At 52.7% G+C, this 16,616-nt stretch overlaps 7 protein-coding genes across 7 annotated transcripts; 4 read left to right on the top strand and 3 right to left on the bottom strand.

The window, feature by feature from the left end:
- Positions 1-437: 437 nt before the first annotated feature.
- Positions 438-1,382, top strand: DSM5745_01231 (GIG1 family protein; the record flags this gene model as incomplete). Its single annotated transcript, XM_026743247.1, has 4 exons — positions 438-684; positions 738-920; positions 991-1,175; positions 1,242-1,382. The coding sequence occupies 4 exons, from the start codon at positions 438-440 to the stop codon at positions 1,380-1,382; spliced, it is 756 nt and encodes a 251-aa protein (XP_026609092.1).
- Positions 1,383-2,069: 687 nt separating this feature from the next.
- DSM5745_01230 (OSBP family protein) lies at positions 2,070-3,964 on the top strand (the record flags this gene model as incomplete). The annotated part of the gene is made up of 6 exons (XM_026743246.1): positions 2,070-2,362; positions 2,423-2,533; positions 2,603-2,881; positions 2,937-3,186; positions 3,248-3,561; positions 3,610-3,964. 6 exons carry the CDS (start codon positions 2,070-2,072, stop codon positions 3,962-3,964), a joined length of 1,602 nt encoding a protein of 533 aa, XP_026609091.1.
- Positions 3,965-4,561: 597 nt separating this feature from the next.
- Positions 4,562-6,013, bottom strand: hosA (histone deacetylase HOS2; the record flags this gene model as incomplete). Its single annotated transcript, XM_026743245.1, has 1 exon — positions 4,562-6,013. One exon carries the CDS (start codon positions 6,011-6,013, stop codon positions 4,562-4,564), a length of 1,452 nt encoding a protein of 483 aa, XP_026609090.1.
- A 299-nt stretch (positions 6,014-6,312) lies between these two features.
- On the top strand, positions 6,313-7,279 carry DSM5745_01228 (isocitrate lyase/PEP mutase family protein; the record flags this gene model as incomplete). The annotated part of the gene is made up of 2 exons (XM_026743244.1): positions 6,313-6,441; positions 6,503-7,279. 2 exons carry the CDS (start codon positions 6,313-6,315, stop codon positions 7,277-7,279), a joined length of 906 nt encoding a protein of 301 aa, XP_026609089.1.
- Positions 7,280-9,682: 2,403 nt separating this feature from the next.
- On the top strand, positions 9,683-10,669 carry aspf4 (allergen Asp F4; the record flags this gene model as incomplete). The annotated part of the gene is made up of 1 exon (XM_026743243.1): positions 9,683-10,669. One exon carries the CDS (start codon positions 9,683-9,685, stop codon positions 10,667-10,669), a length of 987 nt encoding a protein of 328 aa, XP_026609088.1.
- A 1,742-nt stretch (positions 10,670-12,411) lies between these two features.
- DSM5745_01226 (glutathione S-transferase family protein) lies at positions 12,412-13,818 on the bottom strand (the record flags this gene model as incomplete). Its single annotated transcript, XM_026743242.1, has 3 exons — positions 12,412-13,393; positions 13,453-13,591; positions 13,668-13,818. 3 exons carry the CDS (start codon positions 13,816-13,818, stop codon positions 12,412-12,414), a joined length of 1,272 nt encoding a protein of 423 aa, XP_026609087.1.
- Positions 13,819-14,736: 918 nt separating this feature from the next.
- On the bottom strand, positions 14,737-15,825 carry DSM5745_01225 (uncharacterized protein; the record flags this gene model as incomplete). Its single annotated transcript, XM_026743241.1, has 1 exon — positions 14,737-15,825. The coding sequence occupies one exon, from the start codon at positions 15,823-15,825 to the stop codon at positions 14,737-14,739; it is 1,089 nt and encodes a 362-aa protein (XP_026609086.1).
- Between the last annotated feature and the right edge of the window lie 791 nt (positions 15,826-16,616).

The raw sequence follows: 16,616 nt of genomic DNA, 5'->3' as shown, positions 1-16,616 counted from the left end.
GGCTTTGGAATTGGTTTGGGGTCCAGATTCTTATTAACGTAGACTTGGCTACAACGTGGTTGCAACAAATAGCGCCGGGTCAACGGTATGCTAATGCATGGCCGATAAATAGGCAGCAGTTTATCTAGACCTCAGGAACTATAACGTCGCACCTTGGCCCCCTTTCTCGCGCAAACAACTACTCTCTATGATAGCTCCCCACCCGGCATCATCGATATGCCCATTATTGATGATGGCCGGGTCAATCCTTTCTAGAAATGCCTCTGATGCGGGTCTGATGCGGCTACGCCTCCCGCCCGTTGAGCAAATTGGGTGACTGGGTCAATAGCGAAGCTCTTATTCCGCAAAATGATATCCCTTGATTCATAAGCTCGCCTTCTTGTTGCCGTTCCTCTTCTGTTCCTCTCAGTGGCAACACGGAGCAAACCAACGACACCATGCCAAACACAGCTACCGCCACCACGACCGTGAGCGAGAGGCCGGTATCTTCTATGAGACTAAGCACTTCTCTGCAGTCATCGACGGTTAGCATTTCATACTGGAATGTTAATGTTCCGAGGGCTCAATGGACGGTCGAATGTCCCAGTTTCCTAAGGGACCAGTCCGAGAAGAATATCATCATCCTCTCCACGCCAGACGAACAATATCAGAGACAAGGATGGGAATTGGTGCGACAAATAGTCGGTATGTTTACGAACGATCCTTCCTGCAGACAGTACTTAACCATCTGATCCTAGAAACCAACAAGATTGACCAGTTTCAACGCTTACCTAGTGATCTGAGGAATTATTTGGAGTATAAGGAGCAGATCATCGCCAAGTATGGGTCCATCATGCGCTTTGTAGTCAAGGAGCGGCTCTGCTGGGGAGAGGGAACCGCCGAGGACCTGAAACCCAAGGGACGGCCGTTCGAGTACGAAGGTTCGTGTTTTTGAGACGTGTGCAGGTATCTCCTCGAGCATATTCTGACAATGAGGCTACGCGTAAGCAGAGGATATGCGGATTCTACAAAATGACTGGCCCTACGGTTTGACCGAGGGTGTTGTTCACCTAGTAGTATGGACGAAATTCGCACTGGAAGACGATCCGGCCACGGACGACTTGACTCCACGCGCAAGACAGGAGATTGATGCCTTCGTGAAACGAACATTCTGCTCGCGGATGGCACAGGACGAGGTAGGCAATGGTTACATGCGATATCACTGAAGAGTGTTGTACTAAGGCTTACTTCTATGTTTGCAGGTTGTATGGTTCAAGAACTGGAGGTCGCTCAAGTCAGTGCACGCCGTCGAACACTTCCATGTCATGCTGCATAACCCGGATCCAACATTTGTCGAGGAGATTACCGGAGCAGATGTTCCTTGGACAGCGAAGCGGGCGTGAGCGTCAAACCCCCCTTTTCATCCTGTACTATACCCCTGAGAGTAACAATGGTCTGTGTACTTATTTGACAATACAAATGACTTTCGAGTCTCTGATAGATGTCCTCCTGCAATGTCCCCACAGGCCAAGCTCTGTGGCTCCTCTTTGCGAATGCGAAACGGCGGACAACCAAAAAAGATTAGGCAATAGGCATGGGGTCCTGTGTTCTGGAAGGAAGCCTGGACCAGAACTTGCTTGGAATTCTGGCGGCCTGGCGTCACTGAAGTGGCGGCGGGGGGATCGTCAAGTGGACAAACACCGCCATATATAAGACCACATTTATTCCCGAACAGCGGAGTCGTCGCAGATGACTTCATCCTTTCCCTCTTTCCCTCCAAGATAGAATGAAATAAATACTAGAACACCCCTGCTCCAAGCGACTCGATATAAAAAAGAAAGAAAAGCACTGTAGCGATCATGCCTCATATCCCAGGGACACACCACATCCGCCGCCGGTCGTCGCTCAACAGTAAGTTCCGTCATGTTCGACCCCAACGTCATTTTCTCTCTTCCCCTCTTCTTTTTTTCCTCAACTCAGCCTCCTTCGCTTTCCCCTCGATTTTTTTGCAACATTCGCCCCGTTAGCTATTTATCGCATGCGCCGCATTTCAAATCATCGAGAGATTCTCGGTCTACCCTTTTCCCACCATGTCCGCTGACTGGAGCTATCTTTGGGGTGGTTCAGGCAATCGTTCTTCCACCGACGATCCGAAACACTCTGACCCTGTAAGCGGAGATGATGAGATCGAACCTGACCAGGGCAATGGTATGTACTCTCCACCCGCCGTTGAGCTTCATACAGGCTGCATGCTAACCGGAATCCCGATCGCAACAGTTCTCGGTCACATCATTTCCCAACTCCGACCTGGAGCAGACCTCAGTCGGGTAGTATTACCCACCTTTATTCTAGAACCCCGGTCCATGCTAGAGCGAATCACGAAGTATGTCCGCTCATTGGGCACTCTTGATAATTGTCCAGCAGAGTGCTGACAAGGCTCTAGTTTCATGGCACACCCCGAAACACTACTTCCCATGCCGGAGAAGGATGACCCTCTCGAGCGCTTTGTATCCGTTGTTAAGTTCTACCTGAGTGGATGGCATATAAAACCTCCGTACGTCGATATTGACTATTCATTGGATATAGTCGGTCTCTAGAACTTTGCCCACTAACGAAGCCTTAGCGGAGTCAAGAAGCCATTGAACCCCGTCCTAGGAGAAACCTACACCTGCTCCTGGGAATATCCTGACGGCACTCATGGATACTATATCTCGGAGCAGACCTCCCATCATCCACCGAAATCCAGCTACTTCTTCATGGCCCCCGAGCATCATATCCGAATCGACGGCACCCTCAAACCGCGAAGCAAATTCCTCGGTAACTCCGCCGCGAGTATGATGGAGGGAATTGCTATACTACGGTTCTTGAACCGTGGACAAGACAAGGAGCGGGGTGAACGATAGTAGGTGGAAACAAGCTTGGTTATGTGGGAATGAGGAGCTAACAATCACTGTCAGCATCTTGACGCAGCCGAACATGTACGCCAGGGGCATCCTCTTCGGGAAAATGAAGTATGAGCTTGGTGACCACAGCTTCGTGAGGTGTCCCGAGAATGATCTTGTCGCGGACATCGAATTCAAAACCAAGGGCTACTTCTCTGGCACCTACAACGCCATCGGTGGGACAATTAAGAATGAAAAGACTGGAGAAGTTTACTACGAGATTTCAGGTCTTTGGAACGGCGAGATGCACATCAAGAGCGTTCATGTACGTCTTTCCGGTCTCTCATTTTACGCCGGCGGTGCATGATCTGAGCTAACCTACCCAGTCGCATGAGAAAGAACTTCTCTTCAATGCTAAGAAATCCAAACCGACATTTCCCACAACCCGTCCGATCGAACAACAAGGCGAGCGTGAGTCTCAGCGATTGTGGCAGAGCACAGTAAAGGCCATCATTGCCGCAAACCACGAGACGGCTACGGACGAAAAGACGAAGATTGAAGACCGTCAACGTGTAGAAGCGGCGAAGCGAGCGGAACAGGGTGTCGAATGGCACCCTCGGCTCTTCCGGGCGGTTCGCGGCGGGCCTGGCGGTCCCGAGGAGGGCGAAGAAGCTCTCGATTGGATCATCAATACCCATGTGTACGTTTCATAGCGCAGTGACCAAAAATTTAAGCTAACCCTATTTAGTGATTCTCATGATCCCGAGAAGGCCAAAAAGCAAATCCTGGCCATCGCTCCTATCTTCGAAGGACAGACGTGGGAAAACTTTGAAATCCCAGAATACAAGACTAGTGCGATGAATGGTGCAGACAAGCTTGAGCCTCAGTCGGAGAACACCAAGCCGGAACCCCAGCAAGAGATCATCCCGGAGATAAAGTCGGCAAACAATGCGGAGAACAAGCCAGAAGCCAAACAAGAGGCTACCCCAGAGGAAAAGCCAGGAAATACGGCAGAGAACAAGCCAGAGGTTGTCGAGCGACTGGACTCGAAGACGAATGAGGTCGACAAGTACACGGATGCCCTGGAGGACGCTAGGCCTTGAAACATCCGCGGCGTCTCGTCCTTTCCGGCTCTCCAGCCGGATGCCTCCATTGTGTTACATGGTCCAGAGAGATACTCGATTCGAGTATTCCCAGATATCGATGTCGTACGAAGATGGCAGTGACGTAAATGTACTGCCTCCATGCACCCACCCGCGTGCCTCGATAAGCGCCACCGATATCAAGGCTTGAACGGGCTTGATTTTGCCAATTTCGCGAGCGTTGAGAATCCTGCCCACCGCCTTCAACAGTACTGGATACCCGATTGCATTTTGTCTAAGCGAAGAAAAGTGAGCGACTTCTACGGATAAACTAATATAAATCTGAAAACAGGGTTATAGGTATGGGCTAGGGTAGAGAGGGTATGGAGTGCTGATATATAGGGTCTCTACTACTTGCTGATTATCTTCGACTCTCGCTAAGATATGTGCCTTAATAATAGCTGGTATACCATCGTTATAATGAAGCCGTAACTGTATCTGTAACTATTTATATGCATCTCAACGCCGGTCGCCATGAAAATGCAAGAAGCCTCCTGCCCTAACGCCAGTGATAGGTATCCTCCCAACCAACACCATAGCCACAAGAAAACACAAAATTCAAGAGAACAACTCTCCCCGCAGACCAGCCCCCTTCTCCGCATCTCTCCGCCTAGAGCTCTTCCCTCCATCGCCCTCTTCTTCCCTCTTTTCTTCCATTTTCGCAATCTCCTCTTCAATCTCCTTCTCCGTATCTTCCCTGAGCCCCAACAGATCCGGCGGAATCACGGACATCTGCACGCTCGGCGCAGCCGTCAAGTACCTCAACTGCTCCGTGATCGTCTGCACGATCTTATCCAGGTAAGCGCGCGAGTTCTTATTCTCGAGCTTGCGCATCTCCGACAGCGGCGGGAACAGCGAGAAATCGGGACCGAAGTGGTTCCGGAATGCGACGTTGGACGGAATAACGGGGTCGATTACGTCCTGGGCGTCGATGAGAATGGATGTTTCATGCGCCCAGGCTCGGGAGACGTTGCGTGGGGTGTAGCCGCCGCCTCCGACGACGAGGAGAGGGACGCCGAGGGTTTTGGTGTAGGCGACGCAGGCGCCGTGCGCGGCGACGTTGAGGTTGAAGCAGCCGAGCCTGTCGCACCCTAATGAGTCGGCACCGCATTGAAGGACGATAGCGGCTGGTTGAAAATTCTTGAAACAGGCGCCTATGACGTCCTTGAAGAGCTGGACGTAGGAGTCATCATCGATGCCGTCGTGGAGAGGCACATTGACGGCGTGGTGCGCGCCTGGATTGAGCGGGTGTGTCGGTCCCGTACTATCTAGTGGCCCGGTGCCAGGGAAAAAGTTCTCCTTATCGTATTTGTGGAATGAGACAGTGAGGACGCGGTCGGAGGACCAGAATGCCTGCTCGACGCCGTCGCCGTGGTGGACATCGATATCGATGTACATAACGCGTGGGTGGACACGAAGGAGCTGCAGTATCCCAAGCACAATGTCGTTGATATAGCAGAAGCCGCTCGCCTCTGCCTTCTTAGCGTGGTGCAACCCGCCGGACCAGTTGATTGCGATATCCGCCTGGTTGTTACAGAGCTTGCGGGCGGCGTCGATCGATGCCCCCGAGTACAGCGAGCAGTACTGGAACAGGCCGTCGAATATCGGGCAGTCGTCGCCGAAGTTGAAGCGCACAATGTTCTCGCTCAGGTCCTTGGATGCTTGAGAGTCATTCATGTCACCCGGCACCACCGTCTGCAGGAAATCGAGGTAGTCGGATGAGTGGAAGTCGTTGAGTTCCTCGACCGTTGCGGCGCGCGCGTGGTAGAGGTCCATTGCGTGGTGCATGCCGTAGGCGAGTACGAGTTGTTTGGTGAGCGTGAGGCGCCATGGCTTCATGGGGTGCGACTGGCCGAAGTGGTGCAGTTCTACCGCGGGGTTGGCGTGCCAGGATACCCGGTAGCCCGCTGGCCGCGCGACGATGCCTTCATGTTGGTGCTGGGCGGATTTGCGGTCGACCGAGAGCGTGGGAGTGGGGTTGTACTCTTGTACAATGGCGGACCGGGGCATGAGAGTGGACTGGCAGGAGCAGGCAGCTTGGGATAGACGTTGGCGGTGGAGAAGAGCAGGTTTGACGGTCCAAGAGACGGGAACTGCAGAATGAAGCTGAGGCGATCCCAAATCACAAGCTCAAGCCGAGTCCCACTAAGGTAGGTACTTTACTAAGCATCCGATGTCGCCCCTCGGTATGGTATAAGTCCCTCTATAAGTGGTACTTCGAAACAAGACCCCGCTACAGACGGAACACGCTGCAATTTTTTTTCATAGGAGCTTCAATTGATATTGGAAGTATACTCGGAACCTACAAGATGAACGCCGCCGCCTCGAAGCTTCGCCAGGCCCTCCAGGACCCAAACACTTTCATCACCGCCCCCGGTGTCTACGATGGACTCTCGGCCCGAATAGCCCTCAACGTCGGGTTCGACGCTCTCTACATGGTATGCGCCCTTTCAGTTCTGCTGCTGCTTCAAATCTTCGGCAGAGACTCACAATGAGTAGACCGGCGCCGGTACCGCCGCCTCCGTCCACGGCCAGGCAGACCTGGGGATCTGCACGCTCAACGACATGCGAGCTAATGCCGAGATGATTGCAAACCTCTCCCCATCAACCCCCTTAATCTCAGATGCCGACACCGGCTATGGCGGACCGATCATGGTCGCTCGCACTACCGAACAATACGCCCGTGCCGGTGTAGCAGCCTTCCACCTTGAAGACCAAGTGCAGACCAAGCGCTGCGGACACCTTGGCGGAAAGATCCTCGTCGACACCGACACATACGTCACCCGAATCCGTGCTGCCGTGCAAGCCCGCAAGCGCATTGGCAGCGATATCGTCATCATTGCCCGAACCGACGCACTCCAGGTCAACGGCTACGAAGACAGTCTCGCCCGTCTCCGAGCAGCCCGTGAGGCTGGTGCGGATGCGGGTTTCCTCGAGGGTATCACCTCAATTGAGATGGCCCGGCAGGTGGTAGCCGATCTCAAGGGTTGGCCGTTGCTGCTGAACATGGTTGAGCACGGAGCTACCCCATCCATCACTGCCGCCCAGGCCCGCGAGCTTGGGTTCCGTATTATCATCTTCCCATTCGCGGCGCTCGGTCCCGCCTGCGTGGCTATTCGCGAGGGAATGGAGAAGCTGAAGCGTGACGGTATCCCGGGTTTGGACAAGGAGTTGACGCCGCAGATGCTGTTCCGCGTGTGCGCGTTGGACGAGAGCATGAAGGTGGATGCTGCTGCGGGCGGCGCAGCTTTCAACAGCGGGGTTGATCTCAAGTAGTCACATTTGTCGGACTTAGAGCAACTGTATCATAAGAGCATCTAGAATAGTAAAGCATTGCGTTCTCCACTTACATCACGTCCGCACTGGCTACCGCTCGGGCGGTAGTTCCCTCATATGTGAGTTGGCGGTCACGAAAAGTCCAACTTGCAAGAACTTGGTCAAAGTGCCCGGCTCCGCGGCAGCGAAAGACTGGTCTGCCTATTGGCAGTAGTGGCCAAGGGAATTGGGATGGATTTGAATTTGATGGATGCTGACGCCCCAGGCAAGTGACACAGAGTCACAGACACGTGATGGGGTTGATCTTGGCAGGTACCGGTACTTCGGTTGAAGAGTCAACCCATCAAAGACAGCCAAATTGTCAGAGCCTCGTCGTCAGATTCCAAGAGATGCAGCCTGAAAGATCTGAAACTCCACAAAGCACTGCAGTGTTTTATCCAAGAGATGCTCCACAAAGACCCTTACAAGCCGAACCCCAAATGAGAACTTTCAAGAGAACATGTTCGTCCAGACAACTGTTAACTGTGTGCCTCCTTTGATATAGAGCCAGGATCCGGCCTATCAGAATGACTGCTCATCAGAATCTGCAGAAAATTGGAGTTTCATAATTATTCAGCCCATGGGCAGTCCCGATCGCAGCCATGGAACAGATGCCCAAGGAACGCATGTTTATTTTTCGTCTCCACAAGTCAGTTCCTCACGGAGTCGAGACTCGAGTTCTGACAAAGACCTACACCATGACAATCAACCACAATATCACTCCGTTACCTGAGTCTCCAGGAAGGGTCTGTATGATGGAAAGGTGATGGAATTACGACTTCGACATCTGAACGGCCAAGCGTGCCAGCCTGCTAGGCCCAAGTTGCCAACGCCCGGTTGGCGGCCCGGCCGGAGACGGCAGTTGGGCTAAAAACGCTAAGCGGCAATCAGTAAACGACCGCGTCATTCCGTGGTTAGTCGACCCGCTTATTTCGTGGCCAGGCGGTTCGAAAACTCGTTCATCTCGATGGAACGAGAAAGAGGACGTCCTAGGCATCAATATCCCCTGGCCTCCCGAGAAAGGAAGCAGAGTACGACTCAGCCACATTCTACGACAGCTCAGGGGTCTAAGACAAGGAGTCAGGAGACGAAGGTGCGAAGCCTGTTGTTTTCATGTCCTTTTTGCCTTGTATTCCGCGTCAGCAATCGTGGATACTGCAGCGGTGAAAAAGTGAAAGAGTCGTGGCTTCCCAAGTCCCAGGCTCACAGCCCGCAAAAGGGACAAACAAGACTCTTCCGTTGGCTTTTTATCCCAGACCTTCGTTGGGCTCTTAAGCACCAGTGAGGTGGGAGTCTTTGTCTTTCTGGGGCAGACTAGTCTACTGGAGGGAAACGTCTAGAATCAATCATGTCCAACTCCGTGGACCCTGACGTGGCGAAGGTGCAAAGTCGCGAACGGCTGTTGAGTGTTGACTGTTGAGCCTGATTCATACCCACTTGATCAGTAATCTTGATGATGGTTCATTCATCATGAGTCCGTGACTCTTGAATTCTTGGGTTCTTCTGGCCTGGAATCAGCGGATGATGGAGGGGAGAATTCAATTCGGTGCCTGGCGTGACCGTGAGAGAGAACCCATCTGATGTGGACCAGTCAAGCCACTCTCAGTCTCTTACGGACCCCGACATGAGAATCAAGTCGATCCAACACATCGCTTTGTTGTTGCCGAGAACCGCGTTGGTTTGCTCTGTCCAGCAGCGAGTGTGTTGTTCCGATTGTCCCTGAACACATCTGCAGCATTGCTGTCAGGTACAGACACTCGTCAAAAACCGGCTTTACCATCGAAATACAAACGGCACAAGATTGGCTGAGCTGGATGGAGGCATCGCGGTCTAGAGCCCTCGTCCAGGTGGCCATTTGTGGGGCTCAGTTTCTTCTCAGCCAACCAACAACCCAATTTTCAGCTTTCAGGAACCGTTTGTCCTCACCAGCCAATAACATACCTTGCTCTTAGTTAAATGATCGGCCCCTGTTTCATACTGCGGGACTGCTCCATCTTCATTTCGGCACTGTGAGTGGGAGGTTTCCGTACCTGACTCTGCTGTGGGAATACGCAAGCGCGCAGAGATGGGCGCTTTTAATATCACCCAACCCTCTCCCACTTCTTCCTCTTTTCTCTTCTCTCCCATCTCGCTTCAGTCCTTTCGAGCGTCACAATCCACTCTTTAGTTTCCAACTTTCGAGATCGCTATAGCGGCTCAGTCGTTCATTGTCTTTGGAAACATACACTCCCTTGTCCTTTGTGACTTGACTGCGTTTCAGATTCAAGAGTCTCGCTCATTCAACTAAGCCATATACCCCCCGCCTATATAACACCGGCCTCCTGAAATCCCATCCTCCTGACACCAAACACCACCACTATCAAAATGCAGCTCAAGAACTCTATGCTCCTGCTGACGGCCCTGGCCGCTGGCTCAACCGTCGCCCGCCTTCACGGCCACGAGCGCCGTCACGCTCACGGCGCCCACCACGAGAAGCGTGATGTTGGTGACATCGTCACCGCCGTCATTGACGGAAAGATCGCAACCTGGGTCAACGAATACGCTGGCGGTGCTGCTGCTACCGCTACCGCTGCTGCTGCTGCCGTTGAGACCGCCGCCACATCCGTTACTGAGTCTGTGATCGCCTCTGCTACCTCCGCTGCCACTGAGACCCCCAGCGCCTCCGTTGTCTCTTCCGCCTCTGGAACCTGCTCCAACTGGGACGACGAGTCTGACGATTACTCCACATCCGGCTTCGGCTCCAGGACCATCGCCAACCTCCTTGAATACATTGCCTACATCGGTAACGTTGGTAGCCCATGGGGCAGCAACATCATTGAAGTCTCTGCCGACAAGGCATGCAAGTACAAGAACGTCGTCAAGTTCACTGGCGCTGAGACCGACGACTGGACCATTGTTTTCTGGAACAAGATTGGCCCTGATGGAAAGCTGACCGGCTGGTACGGTAACTCTGCTCTCAAGCTCACAATTGCTCCTGGTGAGACCCGCTACGTCGCCTTTGACGATGACTCTCAGGGTGCCTGGGGTGCTGCCAAGGGTGACTCTCTCCCCACTGACAACTACGGTGGCTACTCTTGCACTTGGGGTGAATTCGACTTTGCCAACTCTGGCAACAACGACTGGTCCGGCTGGGATGTCTCTGCTATCCAGGCTCAGGCCGCCAGCCAGGATGTCCAGGGTATGAAGATCTGCAACAGCAAGGGCGAGAAGTGCTCTTGGATCTCCAACCTCGCTACCGCCATGGAGAACGCCTACAGCAAGGCTGAGGAGGGTGTTGACGGCATTGGTGGCAACCAGACCCCTGGTGCTGTCCGTCTCGTTGTCGACATCGACTACACCCACAGCTCTTAAGCTTTGCTTATCGAGTCATCCATCTTTCGCCTTTCTGTCTTCCATTTCGTGTTGATACTCCCACATCGGTCATATTTTTTTTCTTCTTGGAACCTGCTAGCTTGAGCAAGCTCATCTAGCAGCGATACCTTTCTCTTCGTTCTGTATATAGAATATACCACTGCTGCATTTCTAGTCAATATTCATGAGATGATGTACATCCTATACATGGTTTCTCACTATCTACCGCCCTGTTCTTAAGACGTACAATAATAATCTTATAGATCCAGCAGCCTCAAGATGCTGGCATGGCAATACATTCTACATCCTTGACTGTGCCACAGTCCCAATCCTCGCTTCCTCCGGCTTTCAATTTCCCTCTGAGGTCCTCGCCATGATTTCCCCTACCTCGCATTAATCACCGTGAACACTCATGGCCCGTGCCCACGGTCTACTCACTAGCTACCACAAGTCATAAATATCCTCATATAAATATCTTCATATAGTGTATTTTGCCACCTAAAACCATCCATTGAATATACCTCAAAGTCTATACCCGACTACCACCGCAAAAAGCACTTAATTAACATTGTACCTCGGCCTATGCAGGGCACGTTAGGTATCTAAAATTATCTCTTCTATTCCTGACGCTATGACCCTGAATCCGATTGTCAGGTCAGAACTCACATCAGATCCCCCTGTTTCAGGTTGAGGAAATGGGGTCGTTGTTGTTGGCTATTATTGTCAATGAATGGATGTTTAGTAACCGCCGCTGACGCTGAGCCGCTCAACGCCGTACCGTACCTATTTATAGCAGCCTGTGCGAACAAAGATGGTCACATTCATTCGATTCATAAAGCTCTTATTATTTACCGATTTATAACGCCCAACAATAGTATAATACATACGATCCCTTGGAATTCCTATTTTCGACTCCAGAGTGACCATAGTCCTTCCTTCCAAGTCCAGCCTTGGGAAGAGGGATGGGACGAAGGTGGCTGTTTCACCTGTTAACTCTATATACGAACCAGGCCCAAAATAAGCAGTAAACTATATGCCGGGGCGAGTGCTCAGGGCGAAGCTTTGGTCCGCTCCGTATCTAAGGGGCTGACTGTCCAGCGTTGGGTCGTCGGGAGACGGGCAAGACACCAACAGCGCGGCTCTTACTTCCAGCTAGAAGAAGCGGCTATCGGCAATTTTGCATGCTGAGAAGGTATGGACATCAGTTACAGTACAAGAATAGGTAGTCAGCCATCAAGACCAGAGTACCGAGAGCCTATTGTATCCGTACAAGGCAGCTATTGTTGGATCAACCTCGAACACCAGGCCCAGACGTGTCCCGACGATTCCGGATGAGCCCCGGGTTACATCCTAGTCGGGTTGAGTGAGGAGTCATAGGCATAGATCGACGAACGTGCTGCGGTCTTGTCAGCTTCCAAGAGCCAGGATCTGAGCCCGTGAGCTAAGGTGTCGATTACCATTGAAGACGTGGGTATATCTGACTCTGGTTTGTTGCAAGCGCCCTGGGACAGAGAGTCGGCGTGGAATACAAAACTGCAACTGTGGTTCGACCTCAGGAACAGAGATGGGTTGAATACGGCAATTTCACGGGATGGCTGGAAAGGCGCTGATAATGTTATTGAAATAGTACGATCAGCTAACGACACGGGAAAGAACCTGATATCAATTTCACAACTCCAAAGTGCAACGCCTATAATAATACAGTCTCCGACAGAGGTAGTATGCAAGCCACATAGCCGTGCTCAAAAACCGAGAGCATCAGCAACACTCATAGATTCGGGCATCGCAGGTTGGAAGTCTTCAGACTCCTTCTCCTTCTTCTCCTCTTCTTGAGCCGCTGAGAATATGCCAGTGTGGGCCATGTAGCCGACCAACGCAGCAACACCTCCTACTACAGTCGCGACTGAGAGGAGTATATCCTTGCCTTGGCCTTGCACGTACTGAGACACCGCCTTGCTCTCGACCTGAGACAGCCCGGCGTTGGGCGATTCGACGGCCTCACGTAATCGGTTGTTCATGCGAATGTCCTTGAGAATTGGCGTTGAGTCAGCGAGGCTGGTAAGCAGTGACGTCCCGATGCTGGCGAGACTGGCTCGCTCAGGAGCTTGCCACGGGAGCGATGACCCTGCGCCGCTGTTGAAAGCATCGGACACATTTACTGTTCCATAAACCTCCTGGCGCATGCGCTCGACATATTGTGACAACCGTGGGGCTTTCCGCTGCATTGAATCACGAAGCCATGGGTGGGGCAGTTCCGGAACGAGAGCGAGGCTCAGATAGCCTACTAAGAGGCAGTCCAAGCTTGATGGTGTCTGCCCCGAGGGATGCGTCTTGCCGTCAAGGAGCTCCTCGAGCGGCACGAACAAATCCCCCGTCAGCGCCTCAAGCCGGAATTGATGCTGCTGTGACGACTTCCCCAGCAGGTTGGATACAGTCTCTCGGGGGCGTGAGATGAAGTTCTGAGGGATGCGGCCAGCTGCGACGGCGGCGGAATGGTCTCGTTTCCGTTGTTCCTCCGTTGCCTCTAGATCTAGCGATGAGAGTCCGAGCGGTTCAGTCCGGGTTTTGGCCGCGGCGTGCAGCTGCGGAGGTAGAATCCACTGGTTCGGCCATTGGAGGATCGCGCCATACGCTGGGGACGTTCGGTTGTAGTAGTTTTGACTTGTAACGTAGAGGGACAGGTCGAGGAGGGCTTGGGCATGGGATTCCACGAAGGATGAGAACCTGTTGCCTGACCGTCAGTCGTGTGACCTTTTCTGCTGCCAGTGCGGGATCATGCTTACGCAATGTTTTCCGCTCTATCATGAGCGCTCAAGTTCCTGTCCAAATCCCACGCGCCTTCTGAATATTGCCGTAGATAGTCGACGATATTGCGGAACCGGCTCACCCATGTCGAGCCATTCTTCAGCGCGGGAAGCTCATCTGCGGGGTCGCGAAAGGGCCGTTTCAGCCAGATTGCAGATTAACGAGAGATGATGCAAGGCGGAGCTCAACGTACGTGTAGGAGAGACGGTTGGATCGCTACTTGCAACAAGAACCCACGAGTCTTTGGGGACAGCCAGGGAAAAATAGGCAATTGTTGCGAGACATTGCGCATCAACCGAAGGCAGTGAGAAGCCAGGGCCCCAGACGTGGAGCTCTAGGACCATTTTGTTTCGTTAATTTAGAGATGAAGACTTGCTTTTATCCAGGTTCCCCTCACTCTCCGAGCTAGCTTGAAGATCGCGGCCGCGGAGGACCGCGCCGGATCACGTGGAGAGGCCTAGTGCCTCAGGCATTCAGGCATCGTTACCCCGTATCTTCTCCAGCTTTCCACTCTCCAGCATGACAGTGGACTGCAACGGTCACTCCGTGTTGAATCGGGAAATTCGCCCAAAGTTCTTATCATATCTATTTGCTCAAAGACAACAAATGCACGGCATATCTTATCATACCATGCTATCATCCGCGGGCTCCGGGCATGTCTCAGCCAGCAAGACTAAGCGTCGATATCCCGCAGCGTCAGACCTGTCCCTCACGTAGATTGATTCGGCCAGCTGGCAATGGCGCTATCGAACCCCTGTCGAATCCCTGCTAAAGAGCGCAGACTAAGTGGCCAGCGTACCTACATCCGCCCCTCCATGGCTGATCAAGGCCGCCGCTTCACGAGATGGTCGGTCCGCAAGCGACTGGTTGTGGTGACTGCAGGCTTGGGAAGAGGAAAATAGAGCCGCATCCTTCTCGTACCGTCAACGGAGAACCAACCTGATCAGGATTCCGACAGCCATCCTGCAACCACTAGGCTCCGGCCGATACGCACACGTTGTCGTTCGATGACTCCGATTATCAATCGCAGCGTGCCTTGCCTACTCCGGATAAAGGTCTCAGCCTCTAGCTGTAACTCGGCCAGGCTCGCCCAAGTGCAGAGTACCACATCCGGGTCTTGCCGTTCGTGGCTAACGACCAACCAGTAACCTCCAAGACAAGAGCACATGGCATGACAAGACTTTCAGGGCACACGGAGGTGAAACCTAAACGTTGTAGGACAACTAAATCCTCTCGCCCATGCGCAGTCAGTTGACCTGCGATCAGGCTCTTGGGAATATCACTTGGCTATGATGTCCGAGCGACAAACGCCTTGCCCTCGGCCTCGTATTGCTTGAGCTGTCAGGGGCCCTGACAATTTCTGCTAGGGTAACACCATCGCGCAGGGCTTCTTCGAGTTGCACAATGGGCGGGATTTGTTGTTGGATGACCTCTTCAATCCACTCCTTAGCTTCTCCAATATGGCAAAGGTATTCGTACGCTTGTAGGAATTGCCGCTGTTTGTCCATCCAATTTCCCGCTGCCCAAGCAGAAGCGATTGGTTTTTGGGCGGCTCGCGAGCCATGATTTCCGGCTACTGAACCAGACCTCTTCAGTCGCCGTCGTCCTTGAAGCCCCACAACTGAAGGAGTGTGAGTGTCGAGAGAGAATTCATCGGTCTCGCCAGACTTTGCAAATCTTGATAACGCCCGAAGGTGGCCGGTGGTTGATTTCTGAAATGTCTCGAGCTCTGGGGTTGAGAACGTGGCCGTTAACGGGGGTGGATGAGTGCCAGACACGCTATGGGAGTGATTTGCCCTAACACTCGGCCTCGCAGGCGGGGCCGCATGATGTGGTGAACTAGGTTTTGGAGGGGTCATAACATTGGGAGATGCTCTTTCTTTGAGCGGCTCGGCTTCCTCGTTGTGGCCGTAGCGGGCTTCGGGGGTTCGCGGGCGGTTCTCCTTCCAGTATTGAGGGTTGTCGAGGGTCTGGCTTCTCGCGTGGCGAAAAACAGCATTCTTGCTTGCTGGAGGAGAGGAGTTGGGAGCTTGAGAGAGCGGGCGCAACGAGCGGCGGATATTTTCGTACGTTGCGCCTGCATTGGCCCATTCTGGAGCTCCTCCGCCCATATTTTGCTGAATTGCTGTCGTATTTACCTCACTTTTGCCTCGCTTGTGTCCAAATCCAGTTGCCGACCCGGCAGACGCGTTTGATGAGACGGTGCTGGTGCGACTGGGAGCAAAAGAGTTGGATGAGAGCGAGTATATAGACGAATTTGTTGACGCGGTCGAGTCATGGCGAAGAGGACTCGATGTTTGTGTGGGAAGGTCGGTTTGCGCACGGCGAAGCGGAGCTGTATGCATGGACATTACTGGGGCCGTCCCGAGGACAGTAATGCGACTAGAAACAGATGAAAAGAGTTGTTGGCTTCACTGGGCCGCATGCCTGCTTAGCAAAAAGAAGCAGTTTAGCAGTGAGATGCGAAATCTCGAAAGGTGCTGTTCTTGGTGGGAATGTTCAATAATGCGCATTCAAGGGATCAAGCTGCATAGCTCTCCGTCGGGTAACGGGACGGTTGGTTGATATAGAAACGGGCTGGCTGTCTCCGTCCCGCAGAGAAATCCTGATTCCAGTTCCGTGGCGGGAAGAACGAAAACCGAAACAAATAAAACGAAAAAGGAAGAAGTCGTGATATAATTATGGCCAACTGATGGATCGTGACCCTTGAGGTTCAAGGAAGAAGAAGAAATCACACCAAGTCAAGTGGAGGGGATGAGGAGATCGATCGGAGAAAGCGATTCCCAGCCTCCCACAAACAAATCTCCCGATCGGGTATGGTGGCTGGATGGATCACCAGCTTATCGCCCAGACGCCCAGCCACAAACAAGGAACTACAGACTCCAACAGAGCATAGACTCGATTATCTGCCAATTAAGGAGGGTCAATAACCTCGCTGGCTTACAGAGTAGATGTATAAAGATAGCCTAAAGCTGCTGTAAGATTGGGCCATGTCGCAGATGATTGAAGAGCTGGATAGATATAGGGACAGTAAGTCCCTCGCTTGCGGATATATTTTCCCATACAACATGCCCAAGACTATATGTACTTTGAAGAAGTGGCACCGCAAATACTCCGTAGTAACTGTTAATCAACGGCCCTA

Source organism: Aspergillus mulundensis (assembly GCF_003369625.1).
Source record: "Aspergillus mulundensis strain DSM 5745 chromosome Unknown scaffold_0, whole genome shotgun sequence".
NCBI classification, from domain to species: Eukaryota; Fungi; Ascomycota; class Eurotiomycetes; order Eurotiales; family Aspergillaceae; genus Aspergillus; species Aspergillus mulundensis.
The sequence above is the reverse complement of the archived record's forward strand: the minus strand, read 5'-3'. Positions and strand labels throughout refer to the sequence as shown.